At 51.4% G+C, this 26,981-nt stretch overlaps 13 protein-coding genes across 13 annotated transcripts; 8 read left to right on the forward strand and 5 right to left on the reverse strand.

Moving 5' to 3' along the window:
- Positions 1-726: 726 nt before the first annotated feature.
- On the forward strand, positions 727-1,380 carry ACHE_40308S (GNAT family N-acetyltransferase; the record flags this gene model as incomplete). The annotated part of the gene is made up of 2 exons (XM_043278492.1): positions 727-1,093; positions 1,157-1,380. The coding sequence occupies 2 exons, from the start codon at positions 727-729 to the stop codon at positions 1,378-1,380; spliced, it is 591 nt and encodes a 196-aa protein (XP_043136266.1).
- Positions 1,381-3,335: 1,955 nt separating this feature from the next.
- Positions 3,336-5,697, forward strand: cat1 (catalase catB; the record flags this gene model as incomplete). The annotated part of the gene is made up of 4 exons (XM_043278493.1): positions 3,336-3,626; positions 3,679-3,904; positions 3,959-4,539; positions 4,594-5,697. 4 exons carry the CDS (start codon positions 3,336-3,338, stop codon positions 5,695-5,697), a joined length of 2,202 nt encoding a protein of 733 aa, XP_043136267.1.
- Positions 5,698-6,021: 324 nt separating this feature from the next.
- Positions 6,022-9,288, reverse strand: treA (alpha,alpha-trehalase treA; the record flags this gene model as incomplete). The annotated part of the gene is made up of 2 exons (XM_043278494.1): positions 6,022-9,222; positions 9,277-9,288. The coding sequence occupies 2 exons, from the start codon at positions 9,286-9,288 to the stop codon at positions 6,022-6,024; spliced, it is 3,213 nt and encodes a 1,070-aa protein (XP_043136268.1).
- A 978-nt stretch (positions 9,289-10,266) lies between these two features.
- On the reverse strand, positions 10,267-11,419 carry ACHE_40311A (non-structural maintenance of chromosomes element 1 family protein; the record flags this gene model as incomplete). The annotated part of the gene is made up of 3 exons (XM_043278495.1): positions 10,267-10,545; positions 10,614-11,236; positions 11,290-11,419. The coding sequence occupies 3 exons, from the start codon at positions 11,417-11,419 to the stop codon at positions 10,267-10,269; spliced, it is 1,032 nt and encodes a 343-aa protein (XP_043136269.1).
- Positions 11,420-11,757: 338 nt separating this feature from the next.
- On the reverse strand, positions 11,758-12,448 carry ACHE_40312A (zinc finger CCCH domain-containing RNA-binding protein; the record flags this gene model as incomplete). Its single annotated transcript, XM_043278496.1, has 2 exons — positions 11,758-12,086; positions 12,148-12,448. 2 exons carry the CDS (start codon positions 12,446-12,448, stop codon positions 11,758-11,760), a joined length of 630 nt encoding a protein of 209 aa, XP_043136270.1.
- A 416-nt stretch (positions 12,449-12,864) lies between these two features.
- On the reverse strand, positions 12,865-13,707 carry ACHE_40313A (NAD(P)/FAD-dependent oxidoreductase; the record flags this gene model as incomplete). The annotated part of the gene is made up of 2 exons (XM_043278498.1): positions 12,865-13,681; positions 13,703-13,707. The coding sequence occupies 2 exons, from the start codon at positions 13,705-13,707 to the stop codon at positions 12,865-12,867; spliced, it is 822 nt and encodes a 273-aa protein (XP_043136271.1).
- A 21-nt stretch (positions 13,708-13,728) lies between these two features.
- Positions 13,729-14,193, reverse strand: ACHE_40314A (uncharacterized protein; the record flags this gene model as incomplete). The annotated part of the gene is made up of 1 exon (XM_043278499.1): positions 13,729-14,193. The coding sequence occupies one exon, from the start codon at positions 14,191-14,193 to the stop codon at positions 13,729-13,731; it is 465 nt and encodes a 154-aa protein (XP_043136272.1).
- Positions 14,194-14,682: 489 nt separating this feature from the next.
- Positions 14,683-15,737, forward strand: ACHE_40315S (SDR family oxidoreductase; the record flags this gene model as incomplete). Its single annotated transcript, XM_043278500.1, has 4 exons — positions 14,683-14,851; positions 14,914-15,227; positions 15,283-15,653; positions 15,701-15,737. 4 exons carry the CDS (start codon positions 14,683-14,685, stop codon positions 15,735-15,737), a joined length of 891 nt encoding a protein of 296 aa, XP_043136273.1.
- Positions 15,738-16,528: 791 nt separating this feature from the next.
- Positions 16,529-17,127, forward strand: nctB (negative cofactor 2 transcription regulator complex subunit NCB2; the record flags this gene model as incomplete). The annotated part of the gene is made up of 4 exons (XM_043278501.1): positions 16,529-16,550; positions 16,605-16,631; positions 16,682-16,941; positions 17,008-17,127. 4 exons carry the CDS (start codon positions 16,529-16,531, stop codon positions 17,125-17,127), a joined length of 429 nt encoding a protein of 142 aa, XP_043136274.1.
- A 1,024-nt stretch (positions 17,128-18,151) lies between these two features.
- Positions 18,152-19,041, forward strand: ACHE_40317S (HPP family protein; the record flags this gene model as incomplete). The annotated part of the gene is made up of 3 exons (XM_043278502.1): positions 18,152-18,373; positions 18,500-18,963; positions 19,017-19,041. The coding sequence occupies 3 exons, from the start codon at positions 18,152-18,154 to the stop codon at positions 19,039-19,041; spliced, it is 711 nt and encodes a 236-aa protein (XP_043136275.1).
- A 665-nt stretch (positions 19,042-19,706) lies between these two features.
- Positions 19,707-21,831, forward strand: ARP9 (putative chromatin remodeling complex subunit (Arp9); the record flags this gene model as incomplete). The annotated part of the gene is made up of 3 exons (XM_043278503.1): positions 19,707-19,736; positions 19,797-21,198; positions 21,248-21,831. The coding sequence occupies 3 exons, from the start codon at positions 19,707-19,709 to the stop codon at positions 21,829-21,831; spliced, it is 2,016 nt and encodes a 671-aa protein (XP_043136276.1).
- A 337-nt stretch (positions 21,832-22,168) lies between these two features.
- ACHE_40319S (putative C2H2 finger domain protein (Kin17)) lies at positions 22,169-23,386 on the forward strand (the record flags this gene model as incomplete). The annotated part of the gene is made up of 3 exons (XM_043278504.1): positions 22,169-22,368; positions 22,450-22,630; positions 22,703-23,386. The coding sequence occupies 3 exons, from the start codon at positions 22,169-22,171 to the stop codon at positions 23,384-23,386; spliced, it is 1,065 nt and encodes a 354-aa protein (XP_043136277.1).
- Positions 23,387-23,937: 551 nt separating this feature from the next.
- Positions 23,938-26,789, forward strand: ACHE_40320S (Zn(II)2Cys6 transcription factor; the record flags this gene model as incomplete). Its single annotated transcript, XM_043278505.1, has 6 exons — positions 23,938-24,059; positions 24,112-24,139; positions 24,193-24,338; positions 24,393-25,164; positions 25,212-25,805; positions 25,854-26,789. 6 exons carry the CDS (start codon positions 23,938-23,940, stop codon positions 26,787-26,789), a joined length of 2,598 nt encoding a protein of 865 aa, XP_043136278.1.
- Positions 26,790-26,981: the final 192 nt, after the last annotated feature.

A 26,981-nucleotide genomic window follows, 5' to 3' on the forward strand; every position in this document is an offset into this window, starting at 1 on the left:
GGCTCCGCCCCGTCCAGCAACTGGCACGAACAGTCTAACTCCCTCGGCACCCCGGGTAAACCGTACTTCATCGCCAACAACTACGGCCCCAAGTACCTCAACGCTCAGCACGGGGCGTACCAGATCGTGCAGCCGCTGGTCTCGCCATCGCAGTCACAGGATGTGAACTTTACCATGTCGACTATTCTGATTAACCGCCCGCGCAACGGCGCAAGTGGTGCGACTGTGCCTACGTGGGAGGGTCCTGGGGCCGCGGCGTTTGAGGTGCTGGAGGGCTCGTTGAAGATTCAGATTGGGGAATATCCTGTTGCGACGTTGAGTTCGGGGGATGTCGCGTTTATTCCGAAGAAGACGGAGTATAAATATTGGACTGAGGGGGCTGTTGCTAAGGTGTTGTATGTGAGTAGTGGGAAGGAAGGTGTTGACCAGCGGTTGATTCAGGAGGGCAAGAAATGGGAGTATATTGCTTTCCCGAGGTATTAAACATGTCAGTATAGTGTATAGTTAGCATATCTGCTTTGTAGGATAGAAGTTGATTCACATGTATAAAATAACTATACGGAGAATTTAAATAGCTCCTTCCTAATCTAGTAACATAAACGAGCCTTACGTTGTACGCATGTGACCTCATCTTCACTCCTTGCTCAAGCCTGTCTGTCCTCTTTCGTCTCTCCTCTCTCTCTCTCTCTCTCTTCCCCCTAGAGAATACTCACACCAACAAGCAAAATGCTCGCCCTCGAACCCGTCACAGAAGCCGACCTCCCCGCCATTACAGACCTGTGGTACTCCGCCTTCGGCCCGTCAGGCTTCCTCGAACTCATCCCCGACACCCCCAACATCCGCGAATGGTGGAACTCAGCCAATGGACACGACTTGCTCCACAAACCCACCGCCTATTACTGGAAAGTGGTCGACGCCGCGCACCCGTCGAAACCGCTCGTCGCATACGCAAAATGGGATCTGGAGAGCGCCGAGGAGCGCGGGGATCGGTTCCCGCCGTGGCATGCGGAGATGAATAAGAAGGGATGTGATGATTTGTTTGGAAAGTTGGAGAAGCAGAGGAGTTTGTTGTTGGGTGGGACCAAGAATTATTGTATGTCCCTTGGCATGATTTGGGAGTTGAAGTAGAATGGATGGACGGATACTTACTAAGTAGATTTGGACATGCTCTGCACGAACCCCAGTTACCGTGGTCGAGGCGCGGGATCGATGCTTGTGGCTTGGGGTTGTGAACAGGCGGATAAGGATCGCGTCGCGGCGTATGTGGATGCGAGTCGTGATGGACGCCCGTTGTATGCGCGGCATGGGTTTGAGGATCGGACCATTGATGAGCACAGGGCCGAGGGAATCACTTGTATGGTGAGGGAGCCAAGGTCGTGATATCGATATCGCCTGGACATGGTTTTCTCTAAACATGCGGTTGCATATTTTTAGCAGACATGGGATCATGAAGTCAGATGCATTGGGATGATAAATAGCATATTCATGGAGCAGTGTGATAATGCGGGCATTTCATGAACAGCACTGGGGTGCGTTAGCGTCAGTGTACAGCTACTAACCGGAACACGATCCGAGATGAGGTTGAACGACTCGGCCGATGACCAAAATACTGTACGGAGTACCTAGGGCCCTCCATCCAGCAGGCACAAGTAAAAATAAACGAATGCAACAGCAACACAACAGCACAACACATCAACTTAACCGCCGCCAAGGTGTGATAGCACCAGGATACATTATTTCCACCGCCAAGAGACTGGGATGACAAGGATAAACTACGCCCAGGTAAGGACTGGCGGTATTAGCGACCTACGCTCCGTCTGCGAGGATCAGAAACGGTGCCTCTTTGGAATCCGCGCGGATCCAATGACATCCAAGAGTTAGAAATAACGCGCGACGTGGTGCATAGACTAGCGATAGCAGGACTCCAACGAAGCAGGGAACGTTGTATGTGCGTACCACCCATGTAGGACGGAATGGAATGCCACTATTTTTGTACGGAGGACGGCCGTCACACCAATGGACTATCGCCTGGGCTCCGAATTGGCGAGCGGAGAAAATCAAAATAGGGAATAGGAAGGCGACCAAGTTCACCGAAATTATCCCATCGCATCGTCGGTTTCCGAGGTCCGGGCGTATGTACTTGTGCTCTGTATTCTGAATGCTGTCGTGGATAGAGAATCGAGAATCCCTTCATAACAGCGAAACTGCATCAGCCTCAGATTGCACATCATGATTCCATTCTGTTCCAGAAAGAGTATATCTATGTACTCTGTAAAGCGCAAGGCAGGCTGTTTCACACGGCTCCGTATTGCCACACGGGACTCGCAACAATGGTGATACCGGCACTTGCCAAGACCCTCGGAGCGAAGCAATCAATGCGAAAAGCCTGCGGACGATCTGTCGCAAGGTCCCTTTAGCCTACCAGCATTAGCCCAGTTAGTCCGTGGTATCCCCGGGCCAAAAGGCGTGGCTCTAATTACCAAGCAATCACGGCCTCGACCCGATGCCGAGTGTCTATTTTAGCAGGCTTATTCAATCAGAATCGCCAAGCCCAGTTCCACCGGGCATCATCACATCTCACCATTTTGACTCTCCGGATTGACCATCTGAGTAAAGTAGCATTTCGATGCGACGAAGGACAAGAACGTGGGAGCCGGGTTTGTGCTCAATGGACAAATCGCACTTCGATATCTGGCAAGAGATTGTCCCGTATTGATAATGCATTGTGCCTGGCTCGTTTGCTACCCTCCTCCATCCTGGTCTGGTCCTGCCATGCAAACAAATTAGAGCCCTGCCCACTTAACTGACCAGTAGTTAGTTTAGGTCCGGTTTGATCCAACCAAGAAAAAAAAAGATGATCGCATTGTCTCCACCTGGACCGGTGGTGACTACTCGGACTATGCCAGCGTAAAATGGGGTGTTCGTTCAGTGAAAACAATGTTCGCTTTCTAGGCCCTTCTGCTCGAATAATCAATGCAATCAAACAAGCTCGGCCGACTGTTCTTTCTCGATAATCCGTATTGCATGGTCCCGTAATGCATTCCACATGGTTGGTCAATTGGCCCGGTCTGGTTTGTTTCCTGTGCCTGGTCTTTGCTTTTTGTTTTTCCTCCCTCTCTCCACGGCATGGCTGCATATAATATTCTCCTCTCCCCCTGGTCGATCGACCTGTATAAATCGTCCGCGGTATCCCACTTCTTCGCGTAGAAGAATCCAGGAAAGGAAAGAGGATCTCTTGGCTCTTTTGGGAAGAAGTATAAATACTTCGTTCTTTCTTTTGTTTCTCTTTTCCACTATTCCACAGCTCGACACATAGTTAAAGGACACTCGACGAAATGCGCGCCCTTAGTCTCGCCGTCGTTAACGGCGCTATTGGCCTCGCCAATGCTGCCTGTCCTTACATGACCGGCGAGCTCAACGCCCGCGATACCTCCAGCAACGATGCCGCCGCTGCCACCGAGGAGTTCTTGTCGCAGTACTACCTCAACGACAACAACACCTATATGACGACTGATGTCGGCGGACCCATCGAAGACCAGAACAGTCTGAGTGTTGGCGAGCGCGGTCCGACGCTGCTGGAGGACTTTATCTTCCGTCAGAAGATCCAGCGGTTTGATCATGAGCGGGTGAGTCCATGCCACTTTCCATCAAAATGTGTCCAGGTTTTAACAAGAGTAGGTCCCTGAACGTGCTGTCCATGCTCGTGGTGCCGGTGCCCATGGTACCTTCACCTCGTACGCCAACTGGGGCAACATCACCGCCGCCTCGTTCCTGGGCGCCGAGGGCAAGCAAACCCCTATGTTCGTGCGTTTCTCGACTGTCGCTGGTAGCCGGGGTAGTGCAGATCTTGCCCGTGATGTCCACGGTTTCGCGACTCGTTTCTACACCGACGAGGGCAACTTCGGTGCGTCCCTCTTCCATCCCCTTCTATATCAATGCTGACCCTCCACGCACATAGACCTGGTTGGAAACAACATCCCCGTCTTCTTCATCCAAGACGCCATCCTCTTCCCCGACCTGATCCACGCCGTCAAGCCCCGCGGTGACAACGAAATCCCCCAAGCCGCCACCGCCCACGACTCTGCCTGGGACTTCTTCTCGCAGCAGCCCAGCGCCCTGCATACACTCTTCTGGGCCATGGCCGGCCACGGTATCCCCCGTTCTTTCCGCCACGTCGACGGCTTCGGTGTGCACACCTTCCGTCTCGTCACTGACGACGGCGACACCAAGCTTGTCAAGTTCCACTGGAAGTCACTGCAGGGTCGCGCCAGTATGGTCTGGGAAGAGGCGCAGCAGGTCTCGGGCAAGAACCCGGACTTTATTCGCCAGGATCTGTTTGAGTCGATCGAGAACGGTTACTATCCTGAGTGGGAGCTGGGTGCGCAGATCATGGATGAGGATGATCAGTTGCGGTTTGGCTTTGATCTGTTGGATCCTACCAAGATCGTTCCTGAGGAGCTCGTTCCCGTCACGCCTCTGGGTAAGATGCAGCTCAACCGCAACCCGCGCAACTACTTTGCCGAGACCGAGCAGGCCATGGTAAGTCCTCCTTGCCCTCACTACAATCGAAATGCAGTACTGATATAAGCCCAGTTTCAACCCGGCCACATCGTCCGCGGCATCGACTTCACCGACGACCCCCTCCTCCAAGGCCGCCTCTTTTCCTACCTCGACACCCAACTCAACCGTCACGGCGGCCCGAACTTCGAACAACTCCCCATCAACCAGCCCCGCGTCCCCTTCCACAACAACAACCGCGACGGTGCAGCCCAGATGTTCATCCCCCTAAACCGCGATGCCTACACGCCCGGCCCCCACACCACCAACCAAGGCGCCCCCAAACAAGCCAACCAAACCGTCGGCAAGGGCTTCTTCACAGCGCCCAACCGCAAACCCGGCGGCACCCTCCAGCGCACCGTCTCCTCGACCTTCAGCGACAACTGGTCGCAGCCGCGCCTCTTCTACAACTCACTCGATCCCGTCGAGCAGCAATTCATCGTCGACGCGATGCGCTTCGAGAACTCGAATGTCAAGTCCGAGGTCGTCCGCAACAACGTCATCATCCAGCTGAACCGTGTCTCCAACGACCTTGCCCGCCGCGTCGCCCGTGCCATCGGCATCGAAGAACCCTCTCCGGACCCTACCTTCTACCACAACAACAAGACGACCAACGTGGGTACCTTCGGCGGTAAGCTGCAGAAGCTCGAGGGTTTGAAGGTCGGCTACCTCGCGTCCGTGGACAATAAGGACTCTCTTACCGAAGCTGCCACGCTCAGCAAGAGTCTTTCCAAGAACGGTGTTGAAGTCGTCGTCGTCGCCGAGCGGTTGACCGACGGCGTCGACCAGACGTACTCCGGCTCCGACGCTATCCAGTTCGATGCGGTGGTTGTTGCCAACGGCGCGGAGAGTCTGTTCAGCTTCTCTAGTTTGACTGGCGGTGGTGCGAAGAACGCGACTGCTGGTGCTGCGAGCACGCTCTTCCCTGCTGGTCGGCCATTGGAGATTCTGATTGATGGGTTCCGGTTCGGTAAGCCTGTTGCTGCGCTTGGTAGTGCTGTTACTGCGCTGCGGGGCGCTGCTATTTCTCCGAGCAGGGAGGGTGTGTATGTGGCCAAGTCTGCTGGTGACATTGTCGATGAGATCAAGGAGGGTCTCCGCACCTTCAAATTCCTTGACAGATTTGCTGTTGACAACTAAGCTGTCCCAGCCATGGTTCACCCTTTTCAGGTGGAAAGATGATTGCAGGATGCCCTGCTTAATATCAGTCAATGACTTTCTGTTCGCTTCGGTTGTTGATATTGTACTGTACTATTTGCATCATGATAAGAATGGCCTGTATATGTATTCATTGAATGAGAACTATTCAAATCCAGTGATTTTATCAAGGCCAAGAGGAACAGGGCAGTTATAAACCAACGCTTTCGTATTCGTATACTAGACCCAAACAGGCTAGTCCATATATATACATGAAAGAATACACGAGTGTCACAGTGATAATACTATTCTACCCCATAAAAATAATCAACCCCGGCCGACCTGCCTCCGACGCCCCGCAAAACCCCCGCTTGACAAAGCAGCAGCATCCCTCATGCTGATTTTCCTCTTGCTTTTCCCGTCGGAAGGCACGGAAGCCTCGTTGTGAGCATCAGCAAGAATAGCCCATTCAGCCACCGTAGCGCCGACGCCATCCTCCGCATCAGGGGCCGCTTGGTTGCCGGAAATGAGCAGAGTAGCGTAGCGTGCCGCCGGGACGGGTCCGGACAGGTCGATGCTGGTGGTGTTGCTTTCGGGCAACATGACTTCATTCAGGTTAACTGTTTCCGGATCGTATGGCTTGGATTGCTTGATGTTGATCAGTGTGGTGACGACTTGGACGTCGCTGCTATCAAGAGCCGAGGTCGGATCTTCGATAGTCTTGTTGTGGAAGATCACGGTCGCATTGACCGGGGGCGACTGGTGCCAGTCAAAGTAGAAACCAGAAACCGCGGACTGGGCTACAGACTCGGCAAACGAGACAGTTACTGCGCTCAGGTTGGCAGAGGAAGGCTGCCACTTGGTAGAAGTGGCGCCATCAACGACGGAAATAGGGAATTGGCCTGGCTCAAATGCATCGTGTGACACAGCTGGGCGACATTGAACAAGGTTGCCAGCAACGGTGTTCTTGGATCCAATCTTTCGGTTAGGGACCGTCAAAGACCCTGTCACAGGCAGCTCGTAGACCGTGCTGTTAGAAAACGACCCAACGTGGACAGGAATAGTCTCGTCGGCAAAACGGGCTTCCGCTGTGTCAAGAACAGCAGCATCCGATGCGCGGCTGAGGGTCGTGTGGGTGTAGTTGGAGCTTGCCGAGATGGGCCATCCTCGCCAGTAAAAGGTCCGGTACGTGACATGAGGGAGTTGCGGCGGCAGGTTAGGATCGATATGGATAGCATTGTCAGGGCGCATCCGTAGACCCAGGTATCCAGACAGAACGACCTGGTTCGCACCACCATGTCCAGTCAGGAAGGGATAAGCCGGATGAGTACCACCGTTAATGGTGGGATCGTCGATCAGCTGCTCAGAGAGCTGATAGAACGGGGCCCGAACGTATGGCTCATAGGAATACTGCCCATACGTGTATCCAGCGCAACCGGAGGGCGAAACTTCATTGGCGACAACCGAGAATATAGCCCATGTCATGGCAGGACCATCGGGCGATTGCTTGTTGGCGTAGTAGTCCAAGTCATTCAACGCATTCTCAGTGGTGTAGTTGTCAGTGTAGCCCAACGGATACGTGTTGAGAACCACATCAGCCTGCTTGGCCACGGCGCTTCCATTCATCGTGTTGAATTCCAGAGTCACCCCGTTCTGCCGAAGCATTTGAACATTATCCGCCATCTCGGTCCAGGTTTCGTTAGGTTCGACGCCAAATTGCTCGCGGTAGGAGTTGACATAATTCAAAGTCTCAGCCATCAGCGGCAATGTGAAGCCACCAGCATCAACCATGTTGGCATACTCATCCGGATCAGTCATGTTCGTGATGGTCCAGGAAGACCCGTTCCGCTCCAACAGATTGGAATACAAAGTCGCAACAGAGTCGTAGATAGGAAAGTGCTTCTCACGAAAGTGTTTCGTATCGCCACTTGCAACCCATTCGTACATCATGGATAGACCAATTTCACCATTCAAGTGGTACTGGTAGTCCCAGCATGGCCCGGTGGCCGTACAATTACCGAATCTGCCACTAGTCCAAGGGTAAATGGCCGCAGAAGAGTCGAAGTAAGTCTGGTTCTTCGAACCGGCATATTTGGCGTTGACATTATCCATTGCCTGAGGATACTGCTTCACGCGGTAGTTTGTAATCCTCTGAGCAGCTTCGGGGTGCGAAAAGACAAGTCCGGGTTGCATCCACACGTCGGCGTCCCAGAAGATCTGACCAGCGTAGGAATCAGAAGTGAGACCACCAACTGGAATACTTTCCACGTTGATAGGAGCTCCAGAAGCAGCCTTGATGGCGTTCTTGCTGGCAGTGTTCTGCAGAAGATAATATGTGCTTGTCACCGCGACGATAGCCGAGTCGATAACGTGCTGATCAGAGGGCAAACGGCCAGTCTTCGGGTCGATAAAGTGGTCAACAGAGTTCTCTGGCATCACCTTGGCCCATTCGGAGACATGAGAAACCAGAGACTTGAGGTAGCCATCCGACAACGCCTTCGAGGTAGCCTGCTTGGCTGTCTGCTGAGGATTCTCGAATGCATCTGTCGAGGCGGCACCGACAAACTTAGTAACGCGCATTTTCTCATTCGCCTTGAACTGCACATCTACCGACTGAGCGATGGAAGACGCGTTGGCGCTGACATACGGCTTATCCGTGACAAGTTTGCGAGATGACAAGTCCACGCCAGCGGAGCCGGTGAGGTTCGTGTAGACATAGGCCGTGACATTTGAGATGCCCCAAGGACGCACAGCGGAGAAGATTGCACCATCATCCTCGCCTGATTCCACAAAGTCCGTACGGACAGCCGAGTAGCCATCAACCACGTTAACGACAGTCGCGTTGGAGTCGGCAGACGGGACGACTTCCATGTCGACCACGGCCTGGTTGACGTTCAACTTGTGGTTGAGCAGACGATACGTGATATCGAACGAACCCTTGCCTTCAGGGGTCCATTTGTATGACCATGACAGAACGCCAGCCTTGAAATCATAAGTAGAACGGAAGTCGGTGATGGTATTGCTGTCCACCGTGGAATCGAGATAAGTACCGTCGCCTAAGTCGAGGACGAGTCCACTCCAATGCGGGACGCCACTGACGACGCTGTCGCCTCCATATTGATACAACCAGGGGAAATTGGACTCGTCGAGGGATGGTTCAGAGTCAAGGAAGCCGGCGATGGTAGCAAAACTCTGTCGTCTGGAGAACAGAGGCCAGCCACTGACCACGTCGCCGCTGACTGGAAGATCAAGTTCAAAGAATGGACCGACGCTGGCAACGTTGATACCGAAATATCCGTTTGCGACGGAACCACGAGATTGGTAGTGACCTTGGTCCAGGACGGTGGTGGTAAGCAGCCAGTTATCTTCGTCCCACGTCACTCCGGGGAACTTTGTATGGTAGATGCTAGAAGCATTGGTATCGAGGTGTCTGGTGTTCCTTTCGATAGCGCGTGTAATACGCCCACTGCTACTGGCGCAATCGACAGGCGAAAGCTGCAGTAGCAGAGGCAGCAAGGTAGCCAGAATCTATCCCAATCAGTACGTTGCGAGCGATGCCATATGAATACCGAGACGTCTCACCTTGGACTGCATTGCTGCGATGCCACTTGGGCGAAACCGTACCAAACTCCTATGTCGAATTTGGCGAGACACAAAACACACGAAAGACGGACACTTTTTCTCGCGACAAAAACAAAACGTACCCCGGACGCTAAGACCCTTTATACCATGCGGGGAAAAAGCCTCAGCCGCCCCGGACTCTCGGGAGCCCTAAGCAACGGACCCCGATTTTCAGTAAACAATCCGAGGTGTGCCGTGGCATAATCGTCCCGACCAGCGTTCAACGCCGAAGGAATTCCCCACAGTAATTTGCAAGTAGCGATTCCTGTGCCGGGACAGGACCCTTGGCAGATGTAGGTTTGAACCGTCACTTGGCCGGGACGTCGGAGAGAGATTTAGTGGGGTTCTGGAGAAGCCTAAGCCCCGCAATAGTGCCGATGAACGGCCGTCAGTCGAGAAAATCGCCGGATGCGGTAAGCTGAAGAGAGCGATGCTCTGGGGGTCTGTTTGGAGGTCAGTGTTGATACTGTTGGACATTAGGCAGGAATACCTGTATGCGCTTAAGAATAATCCTGTTGACTGGATAGGGATAGAACTGATCCGGCCTAGTAATATAAACCTGTCTGTCTGGTGAGGATAATGTTGGTGAGTAGTAGGAGGAAAGAAATGGGAAGGTACGAGGTCACATGCTCCGCAGTAGTATACCAGTCTACTATACCAGTACAATGGTACTTTCTATTAAATACCTCGCGTTTCTTGGCTTGCGTAGTCCTCTACCTATGATATAGTATAGCTTGGCCGTTTAGGCAAGCCACACACAGTCTACAATGCCTGTATGCACGACTTCCCCAGTCTCGAAGCGACCCTTCTGTCGCTTTCTGCAGCGCTCGAGGCAGATGGTAGCGAATGCCGAACACGCCTGATGCGGCATGTAGAGGAACAGAAGAGGATCTATGCAAGAAACACGCTCATGAACTCAATCAACGGACAGCACGGTGTCCAGTGACGCAGTCATCCCACATCTTCCTCACTACTCTCCTCCTCCTCACCCACCCCAGCAGTCACCTGCGAACTAGCCCCATCACCGCTCTGCCGCTGCGTATTCGTGCTCCGTCTCTTACCCTGCAAATACCGATCCGTCGAGGTAATCGCCCTCTCCCCGACAAACTTATCCCCCGGCCAAGCAGCCTTGCAAACAGGACATTTCTCCGCCTGCTGCATGCGAAAGAAATTCCGAATACAGTAATCGTGCAGTCGGCCAGCGCAGTCACGGTTGGCGCATCGTTGGCCCTACCATATCCCATATTAGCACGTTTATCCCTCACCAGGTCACCAGGAGAGCCGTAAGCACTACTCACCACCGTGATAATATCCCTACACGCCGCACAAAACTTCACCTTCTCCGCCCTTCGCCCATCATCCGTCTCATCATTATACGTAGCAACCAACCATCCCCTCAACTCCATCAAGCCCCGCGGACTCAACCCATAGAACCCCTTCCGGCTCTTCTCCATCCACCCCTCCTCAACCAACTGCTGCATGACCGTCTCCGCCTGCGACATGGTCAACGACTGCACTGTCCCACCCTGAGTCCCCGTCCCCGTCCCCATCGACTCCCTCCGGCTGACGCCTGCATCCGCAGAAGACACCCGTGCCAGCTGCATCGCCTGCATGCCCGAGACAACCATCGCTTCTGAGATGCGGGTATTGTTGGTCTCGAACATGGCGTCGAGCAACCGCTTGACGAACGCGATTTCATCGGGTGAGTATGTAGTCGCGAGCTGGGTGAGCGGATCGCTGATCGTGTTCACGAGGGCGTAGACTCGTTCCGGGTGTATGTTTGTGTCATCGCCGTTTGTCTGGATCTGCCGCAGGGTGCTTCTGATTTCGAGGTCGAAGGGGGAGACGGCAGTGTTGGCGGCTGCGATGTAGGAGGAGAGGTCTTCTTCGGTGATGTCGGTGGGGGAGACAGGTTCGCGTTCTGTCTGGTTAGCAACTGTCTTATTAGATCTTGAGTGGTTGGAAGGTGAGTACCATGCGCTGAGAAAATGGCTGCTAAAATCGGTCTTGCTTCTTCAAAGGTCATGGATGAATGGGCCATGAAGGCTTGAAGGAATGCGCGATTGCTGTCATTGTAGTCAACGACGCCAATGTCGTTGGTCATTTTGTCTGTATTCTTAAAAAGTTGCGCAGGTTTGCGAAAGTGAGAATCATTACGAGTTGATCGCGTCCCGATATCGCGCCCCGCGATTGACACCTGAGGCATGATGCTATTAGGATGACTGTCCAACGCAGATTATTTGGCATATTTATGCTAATGAGCTTTTGGCTTCATTCGAAGCTATAAGTAAAAAGATAATGCTAGCACTGTACTCCGTAGAGTCATGGATTAAGCATCCAGCTTAACGCTGCGCCCAAGAATAAAGAATTCAAAATTCAAGCAAACTGAATATCACCCAACGCCACACATGATAACAATGAAGATCACAAAAGCCCTGGCACCTAATACCTCCGTCTCGTAGGCTCCGGACTCGGGCTACGGCTAACACTGCGCGCATCCCTACCCCGTTCCTTCAACCACTTCTTCGTCGAAAGACGCATCTCGCGATCCAGCTCGGCGCTAGGATCCTTGCGGTGAATGAAATTGCAGAACCCGCCTCGTACACACCCCTCGCCGCTATTTAACCGACAACACGCTTCGCGGAAATCTGTCACGGGCGATAACTCGCAGTATATCGGGCGCGCGGCGTACCAGCGCGAATTCAACGCGTCGCAGGCCGACTGGGCGTCTTCTTCGTATTTGAACCGTGCGTAGACGTTGCCGATGAGGTCTGACCTGTCAGCACCTGTCCAGAGGACATTTATATTCAAGAGGTTGGGTGGGCAACTTACGATCATTGTTATTCTCGCAAACAACCAGCTCCTCCAGCTCGCCGTACTTGCACATCTCGCACCACACGTCCTCGTAGAAAGCATCAAAGTGGTTCTGCAGCTGGCTGCTGTTCATCCTGTTCTTGGGATCGAAGGCGGGATTCTGGTACATGTTGGGCATCAGGATGGTCTGCGAGTAGGATGGCTTGACATGTTTCCGCGAGCACCGGTCACCGTGTCTGCAGGCGCCGATTTTGTAGTAAAAGGAGCAATTGACCTTGTCTTGCTCGGTACCGAAAATGGATGCGAGGTAGTTGGCCATGTTGCTGGATTCGAAAGATGGCGCGAGTTGGATAAGACGAGTGATGTGTGGAATGCGAAAAGAATGCAGCAGTAAAGAAATACTGTCTTGAAGGAGAGAACGGTGGGAGGTGCAAGCTTGCTGGTACTGCTGAAGATTCTGGAGAGCTCGATCGCGTGGCGGCGATGCGTGGAATGCGAAAAGAATGCAGCAGTAAAGAAATACTGTCTTGAAGGAGAGAACGGTGGGAGGTGCAAGCTTGCTGGTACTGCTGAAGATTCTGGAGAGCTCGATCGCGTGGCGGCGATGCGGGTAAGTCAGTAGCTAGTGCTGCCTCAGGCATAATTTCGGGTTATTAATGTTCCGTCATGTAAGAAATGCATAACCTTTTATGCATATTCACAATCTACTCTATGGTCTATACGTTGCAAATACGATTAGACAGCCAATCCACTAACATCAGCCGAAGTCTTCACCCCCTGAATCATCTCAGCGACAACCCTCCCAGTTCCCAACGAAAGCGAAATCCCCCAAGGCCCATGACCCGCCGCAACATATACTCCACCCTGAGCCCTCACACCACCCAGCGATTGTTCCCCAATCTTAGAAACCAGCGGCGTACCACGACTAGTAACAGGACGGAAACACAGTCCCTCTCGCAAGATCTCAAGGTCATCAACATTAGGCACGTCGTCCGTCGACTCCGCGCTTCCATCAGCCAACTTGCCCATCAACCGGATCGACACATCCTTTAATCTTGCTATTTCATTTGAGTCGAACAGGTCGCGTGAGCCTTCTGCGTGTGAGGGAAGGGGGATATCCCAGCTGTTTAGTCCTGCGATGTAGATTTCGCCACCTTCGCGGGAGAAGATTTCCGGGCAGAAGCCGCATGAGTCTGGGTGAGTTGTGAAGATGGCATGGCTTTTACCGCCATGGGTTACTCGTTCGTGTTCTAGGGTATATCTGGGGGAGCGAAGGACAAGGGAGTATCCTGCCAGAGGGCCAATTGGGAGAGACACTTCAGACGAGGGGAAGATCTCTTTGAATACCTGTGGAGTCCAAGGACCGGCACTAACAATCAAATTCGTGCAAGGAATGGTCGTCTCGTTTCGCGTGTTGAGGTCCACGATCTTGACTCCCGTGATGGTGCCAGTCTCACCAGTCACCACAGACACAGCTCTAGCCGGATGATGAAGCTTAACACCACGAGAAACCGCCGTGTTGATGAGGAACTTGCTCAATCTCAACGGGTCACTGACTGCCATTAGCGCGAACCCCATTACCCAGAAAAGCAGAAAAACTCACGCAACAGCAGTCGTATCATCATCACTAATTTTCTCCAACGCCGCACCCTTCTGCTTCGTCAACCACGTTGGTGCCTCTGCGATCTGCGACTCTCTGGATCCAGCAGCAGTATCTGCCCGGCTCGTTCCAGCTCGCAGCCAGTCATCGCCACGAGGACCGTTCCTTAAACCTCCAGTTGAAACATCAAGACTCAATGCAGAGCCTTTCATATAGCCCCATTTCTCAGTTCCGCCGTTCTCCGCGGCCAATTCACCATGCAAATCGAATGAAAGAGCGGCTAGCGGTGCCAGAGACGGTGCGAACCAGTCTTTTGCCAGGAAACCAGCTGCGTAGCCTGATGCGGCGCTGAAAAGCTGCGAGGAGCATTCGACGACGTGGATTTCTTCTGTGGGTTGTTTGTTCGACAGATAGTAGGCGATAGAAGAGCCGATAATTCCTCCCCCGAGAATGACCGTCGACATTTTGCCAGTATACGAGCTCTAAAACTTCTCGTGACTCTATCAGATGCGTTGTTAGCTTAACAAGAGCTACCTGATGGTCCTTGAAAGGTCGCCACAGCCATCACCATTAAACACTTTTATCTAACATTTTGCCAGCACACCCAATCGTAGACGCTCGGCTAGAGGCGAATCCACTGAATGGTTCCCCACGGGCTAATAGACGAGACCCTTAACGTGTGGTTCCCTGGTTCCCGCAGAATAAATCTTCAGAAGTGGAAATTTATCGAAGCTGATCAACGCATTGGCGTTGACTAGGAGGAGCTCGGGAAGTACAGATACATGCAATTGAGTTTGACCGGGCCGGCCGGTTTCAACGATTGAACTCGGATAGAGATAAATCTATATATTGTTTATGTATTAGAGTGAAATTGGATATACAACTATCTTAATTCGGAAGCGTTGCACGATGCTCGAGTATGCCGTAGAAATTGTAGACACCCCACATCCCACATGCCCCTCGATTACATCACCCAGAAATCCACCGGCAGCCGGGGCCATCTCAACTATTCTACCTATACAACTACTGATTTCTTGACCACAGCTTCAATTGATCAATCCCTCATCCATCAATACAGAATCATGTCCGCCAAAACCATCATCGTCACCGGTGCCTCCCGAGGTACTTATTACCACAACCAAGCCCCATCCGACCAAGCAACCACTAACCAACACAAACCACAGGCATCGGCCTCTCCATAACAAAATACCTCCTCAGCGCCCCCCAATCCCACAACGTCGTCGTTGTCGCCCGCAGCCCCGAACCCCTCCAAAAGCTCAAAGACCAATACGGCAAGCAAGTCGAGATCCTCAACGGCGACCTAGCAGATTTCTCCCTTGCGCCCAAGGCCGTTGATCTCGCGGTGAAGAGCTTCGGGAAGTTGGATGGGATTGTCCTGAACCATGGCATGCTGGGACAGGTTGGGAAGATTGCGGAGGCGGAGCCCGAGCAGTGGAAGTATGGGTGGGATGTGAATTTTTTGAGTTTGGTTGCTTTTGTAAGTGCCCTTGGGTCGGGTTATAAGAGCGAATGGTGCTGATGGTAACGAACAGGTTAAAGCGGCTCTTCCTGCGCTTCGTGAGACTAAGGGGAAGATTATTTTCACTTCGTCTGGGGCGTCGGTTACTGCTTACACGGGCTGGGGACTTTACGGTGCTTCGAAGGCTGCGATGAACCATTTGGCGCTGAGTCTGGGTGATGAGGAACCCGATGTGACTTCTGTGTCCATCCGGCCTGGAATGGTCGACACGGAGATGCAGCGGGAACTGCGCGAGGACCATGCTACGAGTCTGGTGCCGCATATCCATTCGAAATTTGTGGGCGTGCACAAGGAGGGAAAGCTTCTCAAGCCCGAGCAGCCTGGACATGTTATGGCCAAGCTGGTGCTTGATGCCCCGAGTGCATTGAGCGGGAAATTTCTCTCGTAAGTCTACGGCTACGGTTGTACGAGGCAAAGCTAACAGAGAATAGGTGGAACGACAAGGAACTCGCAGGCTTTCAAGAGTAAATGACATTAGGATACTTGCTAGGCTATATTTATCTGTACAGCATTAGTACATAGTCATAAACCAATGATGAAGAAATTCCAATGGCAAGATTGAGTGTTATAATCAGCCGAAAGATGAAAAGCGAATACATTTCGGAAGCATTAGATGCAAAGCATCTTCATACTTAGCATGGAATGTAGGGTGTTCATCACAAAACAAGGTGGGAAAGAGGAGCGCAGTAGCGCATACCTTTAGCATGGTGTTGTATCAATGGATGCCCAGCAGAAATTTCGGTCTCGACAGTGGTAACTACAGCTAGATCTTAACGGCATTAGCAATGCTGCACAAACACATAAATGATTTAAACAAATAGCGAGATTCATCATATCAGTTCGTCCGTTTGGCTAGGACAGTGTAGGTCACCATAGAATGGTCTGATAGGGGCGACAACAATGATCATCATGGTAATCAAGACAGCGAGAAAAGGAAAGAGAAGGAACATACCATGACAATGTTAGCAGCGCGACGTCTGTGTGATCTTATTATCCAGCATAATGGATGTGGGAGAATTAGAGAATTTCAACCCAGCAGATTCTGTAGTGCGATGAGAAACGAAGAGAAAAAAATCCACGCGGGCGAAGAAAATATACTAAATTCAAAGGCGGTGGTGCTGCTACTTTTCTGCCGCTTTTTGCTGTTGTTCCGTTCCGGGCGATTTGAGTCCGCGTCTTCAATTGCGCCCCGCGACATCCAGTATATTATCACTATTTCTATCGCGTGGGAAAGATCTTAGTTGTATTCTTGCGACATCATGTCTGACAGAGAATTTAGCTGTAAGTGCTGCTGTCGATTCTGGTGAGTGCGACTTAAGCTGACATGGTGTATAGCAAACGACGATTTGTCGCTTCCTAAAGGTATGCCTCTATCCCTCTGGTTGGTCGCGAGTAAAGGCTAACCAGCGCAGCGACCGTCCAGAAGATCATCACTGAAATTCTCCCCTACTCTTCCGGCCAGACCTTCTCCAAAGATGCCCGCGACCTGCTCATGGAATGCTGCGTCGAATTCATCACCCTGATTTCATCCGAAGCCAACGATATCAGCGAAAAGGAGGCAAAGAAGACTATCGCCTGCGAACACGTTGAGAGGGCCCTGCGCGATCTTGGGTTTGGCGATTACATCCCAGATGTGTTGGCTGTTGCAGAGGAGCACAAGGAACAGTTGAAGGTACGCTGTCACTGTTACGCGTGGGCTCGTTCATACATGGTGATTGGTTGCTGACGCGCGATGTAGTCACGGGAAAAGAAGCAGAGCAAGATGGAACAGAGCGGTTTGTCTGAGGAGGAACTTCTACGACAGCAGCAGGAGCTGTTTCGGTCTGCGACGGAAAAGTACAACGCTGCGCCGGAATGAGCACTCGAATTTTGGTCATACTGGGAATATATTTGGATTTGGAGTTCGTCTTTTGGTTTTGGCGTTCATGGTTTTTGGGCTTTGACCGCGATTGGAAAATGGGTCAGCGGGTTTTCGACTGTTGTCTTTTGTCTCTTGTCCTAATATTGCATTCTATGACGTTCTGCATAACATGATAATCTTTTATCGAGCTTCTAGGATTTGGTACTGTATTTGGCGGCGACCGTTCGACAAGCAGGGAGCCAACGCTTTACTATAGAACAAAAATGCGCTGCCTAGTATGCATACAGTTTTGGCACAAACAGTCAAATAACATAAGCTCCCCTGCGAATGCTCATATCCGAAAGGTACTCTTGCAGGCGAAGACCAGGAACAGAGGCCATTACCGGACAAACTCAACGTCTCAGAAGACTACATCCATGTTGAAACGGCCCTACATGATTGCCCGGGAGTATCGGCTCGATTTGCCAATCAAACTGCAGCTGATCGATCTTGCGATATGTACTTTGGTCCCCTTTGGAGTTGGTCTTCTGTATATCGACAGTTCGGGGATGTCTTGATCTGGAGAATGCCATACTACTAGGGCGTTCGTGGGTCGATCTGTCAACCAATGCCGTCCGCCGGAATTCACTCGGTTCATTCCCGGAGTACATGTCACGCCGGACTTTGAAAGATCATGACGGCCATTCGACTATGTATGCAGCCATGCCGCGACATTATCCTTTCAAAAACAACAGTGATTCAGGGGCTCCCGCGGAATGCTACCCTATGCAAGGATCTCTGCGCGGTGCCTCCACTGCACCAGGCGCCGCTGCTGAATGAGTCGTTTGATTAAGCAGTCCCTAAAGGTTCAGGCGTCCGGTGGAATGCCGAAGCTTCTTCTCTTTGCCGGGACTCGCTTTATGACAAATGGATTCTCCGCTTTAGGAATGGTAAAATGTCAGAGACTTTATTTTGTTTTCTTGATTGTTCAATTTGTTGTTTACTTCTTCTCTAATCCACTGTTATTCTCAATGTCGACAGCATGGCCTTCAGCATTCCCTCGGTTAACATCCTTCCCCGGCTCCCGCGCTGGGTGAGCCACTGGTTTGGCTATCGGCCGACACCCCCCAAACCATTGCCGCAGTATTTGGTCTGGATATGGTCGTTTTTTGCAGCGTTTTGCGGTTTATGTGTGTTGCAAGCGATATTCAATTACTCGTCGTATTTTGAGCGTCGCCATGTACCAGGCATCGTCGCGTCATTTGTAAGTTTATTTTTTCATTTTCAGCCGTTACATGGTCCGTTCACAGCCAACCAAATATGCTTCGGCCATCTACAACGTCAACTGTCAACTGTCAAGTTCATGTAACAAAAAATTAACAATGACCAGGGCGCCTCTGCCGTCCTCTGCTACGGCGCAATCGACGCCCCCCTGGCCCAACCCCGCGCCCTAATCTTCGGCCACTTCCTCAGCGCCCTCGTCGGTATCTGCGTCACAAAGCTCTTCAGCCTGATGCCCGATGAAGAACGCTTCAACTCGCTGCGCTGGCTAGCAGCTTCGCTTTCCTCAGCTGTCGCCATCGTAGTCATGCAGGTCACCCAGACCACGCATCCGCCGGCGGGAGCAACAGCTCTTCTTCCCGCTGTCGATGATGCTATCTGGGAGCTGTCGTGGTATTTCTTGCCTGTGGTGCTGCTGTCGTCAGTGATTATTATGGCTGTTGCGTTGCTATTGAATAATATTCAGAGGAGGTATCCGACTTTCTGGATTGCGCCGAGTCCGCCGCCGAAGCCTGCGCCAACGCCGGTTACTGCGCCGGAGCATCAGAAAGAGCATGCAGAAGAGGAATTGGGGTATGTTTTCTCTTCTTTCTACTTTGATTTGGACATAAGCTGACTTGGCTTAGTGGAAATACGCTTCTTCCTCGGTGATCCACCAGCTTACCAGGGTCCAAGGGGCTCCTGTTCTTTTGCTTTCCTCTTCGAGCGAAGCTTTAGGTATAACTATGCTGGCCCTTCAACTGGCATCGTACAGAGTTCAACGCATACGCATTCGCTATGACCCGCATGGGATCCGACCGTTTATTTGCATTCCCTTCTATACATATTCACATATGTGTAATTAATCATAATTGTCTAATAGAATGTGCCTAACTCGACAACCAAGTTTGAGGCTTATACTCCGCACGAACGTGAATATCCAACGCCTGTTCAAGCTGCTGGTGTGATATATAGACATATATACATAGAACTGTAGATTGATCAGCAACAAATCAACTGCTCTGTGTACATATCAATCAGTATCCCTTATTCACTGAAGAGTATATCTCTGTAGATATGGTGTCAATCACGTGATAAACGCAAAACCACAGAACTGAAAGAATCTCGCCATTCTAAATGAGAGAATAGACAGGATACCATCTGTGTGAACGTCTAGAACCAGCATGACCAGAAGTAAATAGGATTCGGCAGGGCTTTCTAGGGAAAACCGCCAGATCGCGCTAAACCCAACACGGCAGCGGCCAACCTCCACGCGCAAAGCGGAGAGCTTCCACTGCGACTGATCTCCCACGCCAACCAGAGCACGGTATATCAGTATGCCGCCGTTCAAAGATGAGCATGTGTTGGTATGTCTCCCCTCTCTTTCTAATATACCGGGTTTGAATAAGACATGCTAACAGATCTAGATCATCGCGCCAGGCTCGCAGGTGACCCTGGCGCAACTAGGCTTGCCGGAGTCCTTCACGCCCGCTCGCTTTCGCTTCCCGACACGTATGTTCCCGGCTGAGAAACAGGGTGAATATGAGCCGTATAGGATTCGCGAAAAGAGACAGGAGGTTGTTAAGAATGGTGCCGGTGGTAATGGCGCGGCGCCGGTGCCGAAGGTGGATGTGAATATGAAGGACGCGGATGCTGTGCCGGAGACGAAGACGGAGAATACAGAAGACACCGAGAAGGAGAAGACTGAGGGACAAGAGGGAGAAGGGACCAAGCAGGAGGTTACAGAGGAGATTGTGTACGAGGAGGACGTTACCTCTGACGAGGGAGCCGTTTATCCCATGGAGAATGGGCGGATTGTCGACTGGCCGTGCTTTTTCGCTCTTCTTACGCATATCCATAATACCCTCAGTCCGCCGTTTCACACGCCGATTATGATTATTTCGGAGCCGGTTTGGACCGCTCGGGATCGGGAGGCGATTACGCAGTTTGTGTTTGAGAAGTTCAAGACACCCGCGTTTTCGCTTATGGACTCCGCGCTTGCTGTTTGTTACGGATACGGGACTCAGACGGCTACCGTGGTAGATGTCGGAAAGGGCAAGGTTAATGTCACCGCTGTGACAGATTTTTTGGTCAATGAGCATGGAAGGGGTATTGCGCTTGAGGGGTGTGGTGGTGACTACATGACGGATCGAATTGAAGAGCTCCTGGGTTCGAAGGGATTTACCAGGGAGATGTGTGAACAGCTGAAGAGGAGCAATATCACCGAGATCCTACCACCCGGAACCCCGCTACCTGGCGCCGCTGCGACCGCACGGCAAGGTGCCAACCCGGCTGCATCGGCGTCTACCGGCGCACCAGAGGGAGGCGCGCCGAATGAGAACGTTCCCCGCGGGCCTGGAGACAGCACCCAAACTGGCGAGGAAGGCGCAGAGGGCGAAGATGAGGGTGTGCTGGACGTGGCAGCTATTGTCAGCGGAAACACCAGCGAGTACCTAGCCAACATCGAGAAAGAAAAGGGCTCTACGAAGAAAGGCAGCGCTGCCGAACAAGCCGCCAAAGCCCTCCGTCTTCCGAACTCGAAGAAAGAAAAGGCTTCCTTCCAGTTCGAGGAATTAGTACCGATTCAATCAGAGGAGAACAGCAACGCATCCGGCCGGTATATCCGTCAGAAGCGTGATATCGAAGTTGGTGTGGAGCGCTTCCTTTCTGCTACCCCGAAGCAGCAGGCGGGCGAGCGTTTCTCTAATGGTATTCTTGATGATATCGCTACCCAGATCCACCATACTATCCTTTCAGTCCCTGACGCGTCGAAGCGCAGCGAGCTTTGGGATTCTTTGATTGTGGTTGGTAACGGCAGTAAAATCAAAGGTTGGTGTCCTAAACTTCTACCAGATTATCTCAGTTGCTAACAGTATAGGATTCACACAATCTCTGCTCGGAACCATCACACAAAAGTTCATTCTCTCACCCTCCGCCAGCATGTTCTCGTCTGAGATTCCCTCGAACTTCGCCTCTCCCCTTCCAACCGGAGGCACCACCACTCCGGCCCAGATGACACCTGGATACCCTGTCGCAGGCCAAGGCGTCAACCCTCTCCTCGTCGCAGCCACCCACTCCGGTAACCCTGGCATGTCCCACATGGGCACACCCTCTGCCGACCCATCTCTCCTCTACCGTCCCAGCGGCCACTCCCAAACCCCCACCTCCGTCAAAACCCTCAAGCCTCCCGAGTACTTCTCCGAATGGAAAGAACAAGCCAACTCCAACGCACCCGGCGCCAGCGGAGGCGGCGGCGGGAGTAACAACGGCAACGCTGCTGGCGGCCCTGGTGCCCCTGGCCAGCCAAGCACCGGCCACGGCATGGAAGAAGCGGTGTTCCTGGGCGCGCAAGTTGCGTCCAAGGTCATTTTCATTCTCGACCAGGGTCTTACTAAGGGATTTATGAGCCGCGTTGATTATAATGAGAATGGACCGTCGGCGATCCATGATTATATCCTGTGATTGTGATAGATGAGCATTTATGACTGGCTTATGTTTGGTTCTTCGGGATGGGATAGGAACGCTTTTATTTTTTCTTTTATTGATGTGGTTTCCCCTAGTGTACGGAGTATTTTATATCGTCTGTTTTAAAAAGCATTCAATATCTAGGTAGGTTCCTTGATCTTTGCATTAATATTCCGTACAAGTAGTATATCGCCAAAATAGGAAATCCTTTATTGCACGTGACTTTTACATAATCCATCAGCCACTGTCGCTCTCCGCCTCCGCGCCACATCTTCCTCACTCATACAAGCATCGCATCCTTACTCTCACACGTTCCCATTAATCGATAGCGAAAATGCCGCGCGCAGAAGCAGGAAGCAACAAGGCCATCAGCAATGGCATGAAAGCGGTATGTTCCCCAAACCCCTCTCCCCGAGCGTTTTGCAACACGAGTAACGAGCATGAGGTTGACAACGAGCAGAAAGGTCTAGGCCGATTGCGCTGGTACTGCCAAGCATGCGAGAAGCAAATGCGCGATGAGAACGGGTTTAAATGGTAAGTCTCCCCTGCTGCGGCCCCTTAACAGAGACGGAGTTGGAGATGGAGAGAAGATGAGATGTACTAACAGTGAGGCAGCCACGTCCAAAGCGAAAGCCACGTCCGACAGGTGCTGCTGATCGGCGAGGATCCGAAGAAGTACATCGAAAGCTATAGCAAGGAGTTTGTGCAGAACTTTGTGAATATGCTGCGGACGACGCATGGCGAGAAGAAGGTCCATGTCAATCAGTTCTACCAGCAGGTTATTCAGGATAAACATGTGAGTCTTCGTCCCTTGCCGGATGGTTATATTGTAACGTTTATGGGGAGTCGATGCTAACGAGGTGAATAGCACATTCACATGAACGCTACGAAATGGAAGAGTTTAACGCAGTTCGCCGCATACCTGGGACGAGAAGGGATTTGCCGCGTCGAGGAAACAGAAAAGGGGCTGTTCGTGTCGTGGATTGATAACAGCCCCGAGACAATGAAGCGACGCGAAGCCATCATGAGAAAAGAGCGACAGGATAAAGGCGATGAGGAACGCGAGCAAAAGCAGATCCAGGAGCAGATTGAGCGCGCGCAGCAGAAAGCGGATAGGGAGGATGAATTGGATCCCGAGGCGAAATTGTTGCAGCGGAAGGAGGGTGAGAAGGTCAAGTTGAATATCGGGTTTGGCGCGAAGCCTGTGGAGGCGAAGCCTGAGTCTGAGAAGCAGTCGTCTCCTGAGCAGAAAGATAAGTCGACAGCACCAGAGGCTGCGGCTGCAGAATCGCCCGCGCCATCTGCTGAAGCCGCACCAGTACCAGCACCGAAGATCTCGATGTCTCTTGGCGGCGGGAATAAACCGAAGAATGTATTTGCAGCAGTTGCGAAGAAGAACCCGCTTGCAGGGAAGAAGGGGCCAGTGATGGAAGCCCCGAAGAAGATGACGGAGCAGGAGAGGATCATGAAGGCTGAGATGGAGGCTATGGAGCGGAAGCGGTCTCGTGGGCCGTCTGGGTTTCCGAATGCTAAGCGGCCCAAGGTTTCATGAGTGTGAATTGAACGATGACATTCGCAAATCCCTCCCGCATAATTACCACGTCCGACTTCGATAACCCGTCGATATCTTGTCTTTGTGATCCACGGTTCGGAAGACAATGTTCGAACACCACAAGAACCGATTCGGTCCAGGCACGTTGATTACGACAGTAGCTCTTGATTTGGCTGGATTGGCAAAGTGGATAAACCCCATCCGTGAAGTTCAGAACAATTGGGCTTGGGCGGAAACTCGCATCGCTCGCGAGAGCTCGAGCTACATTGCATATAGTGCATATGATTCAGGTCACTTATTCTATTATATTGACTGCGCTTAATCTAAAATTCTCATCATTAACTTACGAGGCCCCTCCTCTCCAGATCTCTCCCATATACTATGTAGAATGGCCAGATTAGATTCAATTCGGAGTATACAGATCTATATAGAGTGATAAACTCGCTAACCTCAAATGGTTAGTGCGTTAGATAAGCAGACGGACTTCAATTGCCGAGCATTTGCTTCCATGGTTCTTGATCGACTTCTTGTTTGATCTGGTCTAGAGAAAAATGTCAGATACGCATGGAGAGCGTGTTGAGAATACCCTATCTCAGGTAGAAGACGTCAACATCGCCCCTGAAGAATATCCGCCCAAGCGCCAGAAACGGGGGAGATATGTTTCCAAAGCATGGTGTGTTCAGTCGTCTGTTGTTGAAATGGTATGATTGCTGAGTGAGATATAGTGATGAGTGCCAGAAAAGGAAAATTAAGGTATGATATCTGGCGCATGTAGCTACATCATGCCAGATGTTGATAGCGTTCAGTGTGATGGAAGACTGCCATGCCGGGCATGTACGCTCAAAGGCAGAGAGTGCAATCGACAGACTATCGATATGCGCCGTCGTGGATTGACAGTCCCAGATGAGGCGTTGGAGAGATCTCACTCTCCAGGTGATCAGGATAAAGAGCAGTCTGTCTTTCTCATACACTTCAAATGCACATATGATGACACTAACGTATACAGCCCCACGACAAAAGAACTGGCTGTCCGGCTGGACCGGATTGAAAATCAGCTAAGCTCACTTGTATCTTCCATATCCCGTGGATTGGGTGGATTAGATGGTTCTACTTCTGAGCCCGTGAGCCCGCAAGACCACCGTACAAACCACGGGCCACGCTCGCTTGGTTTCTCAAGCATTAAGAGTACACCGAACAACTCAGTGCCGATGTTCTCTGGTGAAACGTCCATCGCGCACACGCTGGATCAGGTTGAAAACCATTTAGCGCATATAGGAGGTGATGAAAACAGACATTCTGCTGCGACGTCTCAGATCGCAAAGACGTCTTTGCCTCCGTCGCCAATTCCTCGTGGTGAAGTCGACGATGAGAATCATGAGCAGATCTATATTAGACAGGTCTTGAATGACTTTGACATTGAACCGGATAGACAATGCTGGGACGAGTTCTTGGATACCTTCTGCGAAGAAGTTCATATTCTGTATCCAATGCTCCACTTACCCACTCTGCGACTCACTTATATCAAAATGTGGGGCAAACACCTCCTTTCTCCAGAGTGTGAGCTTGGTCATGATGATTCTCGCTTTTCTATCGCTCAGATCTGGATCTGTCTTGCGATTGGGAGATGCACCCAGTCGGCGCGTATTCATGGTGAGGATGGTCGACACTCTGCTGGCTGGAGTCTCTATGATGCTGCAATGCATCTAATTGGAGATCTACTAAGTAGTTTCCGGGAGTGTTCAAGCCCGAAATTGATTTTGCAGACATTGGTTCTGATAGTATGTAGCACACATTTGGTTCTTTCGAACTCTGCTGATAACCCAAGGTCATCTATCTCTTCCGCTTGGACGCGAATGAAAGCGCGGAAAAAGTGTTGGCGCTCGCTATTACGCACTCACATAATCTTGGTATCCATCGACGCAAAGTTGTCGAAGGCATATCTGCTTTTAACAGTGAGATGGTCCGACGCGTGTGGTGGTGTATATATCTCATGGATCGAAGATTAGCTATTGATACGGGCCATCCATTCTTGATACAGGATGTTAATGTCGACACTCCTCTGCCTCGAGAGCTTAGTGATGATTGGCTTACGGGATATCGAGATGACCCAAGTACGAATTGTGAAGTTGAGCCTGACATCCAGGCAGAAGTAGCTCGGGCTCCTTTGACAGCGGTATCATATCTCAATGCTATGATCAGCTATTCGCGTTTAATTGGCAGAGTCTGGGAAGGAATGTATGGCGTGGGCAGAACTGAGACGGCCCCGAGTTTTCTTCTGCGCGAGTCTTTGGAGCAACATATCGCCAGAGCTCAGAAGGAAATACAGTCTGAATTTCTTCAAGATTATAACAAGCCGTTGAACTGGAAATTGAACAGCGCCCCATGGTGGCGTACCAAGCAGCGGATGCTGATGCATATTGTACGTGCCAGTCCATCAGCCCAAGATATGACCTTACTGACAAAACAGCGATGGTACTCTATCCAACTCCTGATCCGCAAACCAATGCTCCAACGAGCAGTTTCTCCATCAAGCCCCATTCCAGAGAGCCCCGAAAACGAGGTTACCTGCATGCACATCGCCCAAAACATGATCCAAGGACTAACCAAGTTCCCAAAAGAACGTGTTCGCTCTACGTTCACATTCCTTCATTACTTCGTATCTGCTACTATGATCTCTATGGGATTGATAATCAAGGAACCTTCGTTTAAAGCTGCTTATGGTAATGCAACACTGCAAGCGGCTAGGATGTTGAGGACATACTGTCGTCAGACGTGGATTTCTGGGAGGATGGTGCGGTCGATATACAGACTGAACCAGATGGCTACGCGAGTTCTTAGTGATTACTCGAGTCGGCCATCGTCTCGTGAGGTGAAAGAGGCCCGGAAACCTGCGTTAGCAAACCGTCCGTCGAAGCAGCCGTATTTCGCTCCTGACATGCATCCCCAACATAATACGTCATATTCGCTTGGGAATGCTCCTGACAGCCGACAGGCGCCACAAGCCACCGAGAATACTCAAGGCCAGCAAATAAAATTTCCAAACAATCCTCTCGACTACCCAACCAACACCGGCTTACACGATCTCAGCGCATTCGAAGATATCTGGAACCCCGAGCTCACAAATATCGTGATGGACGATTTTGATTTCGAGGAGACTACCGCAAGTAATCTGAACCAGACATTCCCGTCCAATGCATACGGAATCAACCCGGCATTGACTCAGACGACGACGACTTTCGCTGCCCCTGATGTGGAGAGTGCGAGACCTCTCAACGCACAAACTGCCTTCATATATGATGCACCAACGGGAATATCTCAAGATGTACAGGTTACAGGAGAGTCGGAAATGGAAATTGACTGGCTACAGTCTTTGTTTTGGGATTCTGTTGGGTCGTATCTATAGCCGGCGGTTGTGGATGTGCATTGTAGAAGCAAATCTAGCAATGGATTCTAAAACATTATAAAGTAATCCAAGATAAGTTAAACTATCCACGTCTATCACAGGCTGCAATATTGTATTGTACTCCGTATTCTCAACTTGTGCCGGAAACAACCCGGGAGATCACAGTCCGCCGGAATGAACCCGATAGTGACC

The sequence above is a fragment of the Aspergillus chevalieri genome, chromosome 4 (genome assembly GCF_016861735.1).
Source record: "Aspergillus chevalieri M1 DNA, chromosome 4, nearly complete sequence".
Taxonomy (NCBI): domain Eukaryota; kingdom Fungi; phylum Ascomycota; class Eurotiomycetes; order Eurotiales; family Aspergillaceae; genus Aspergillus; species Aspergillus chevalieri.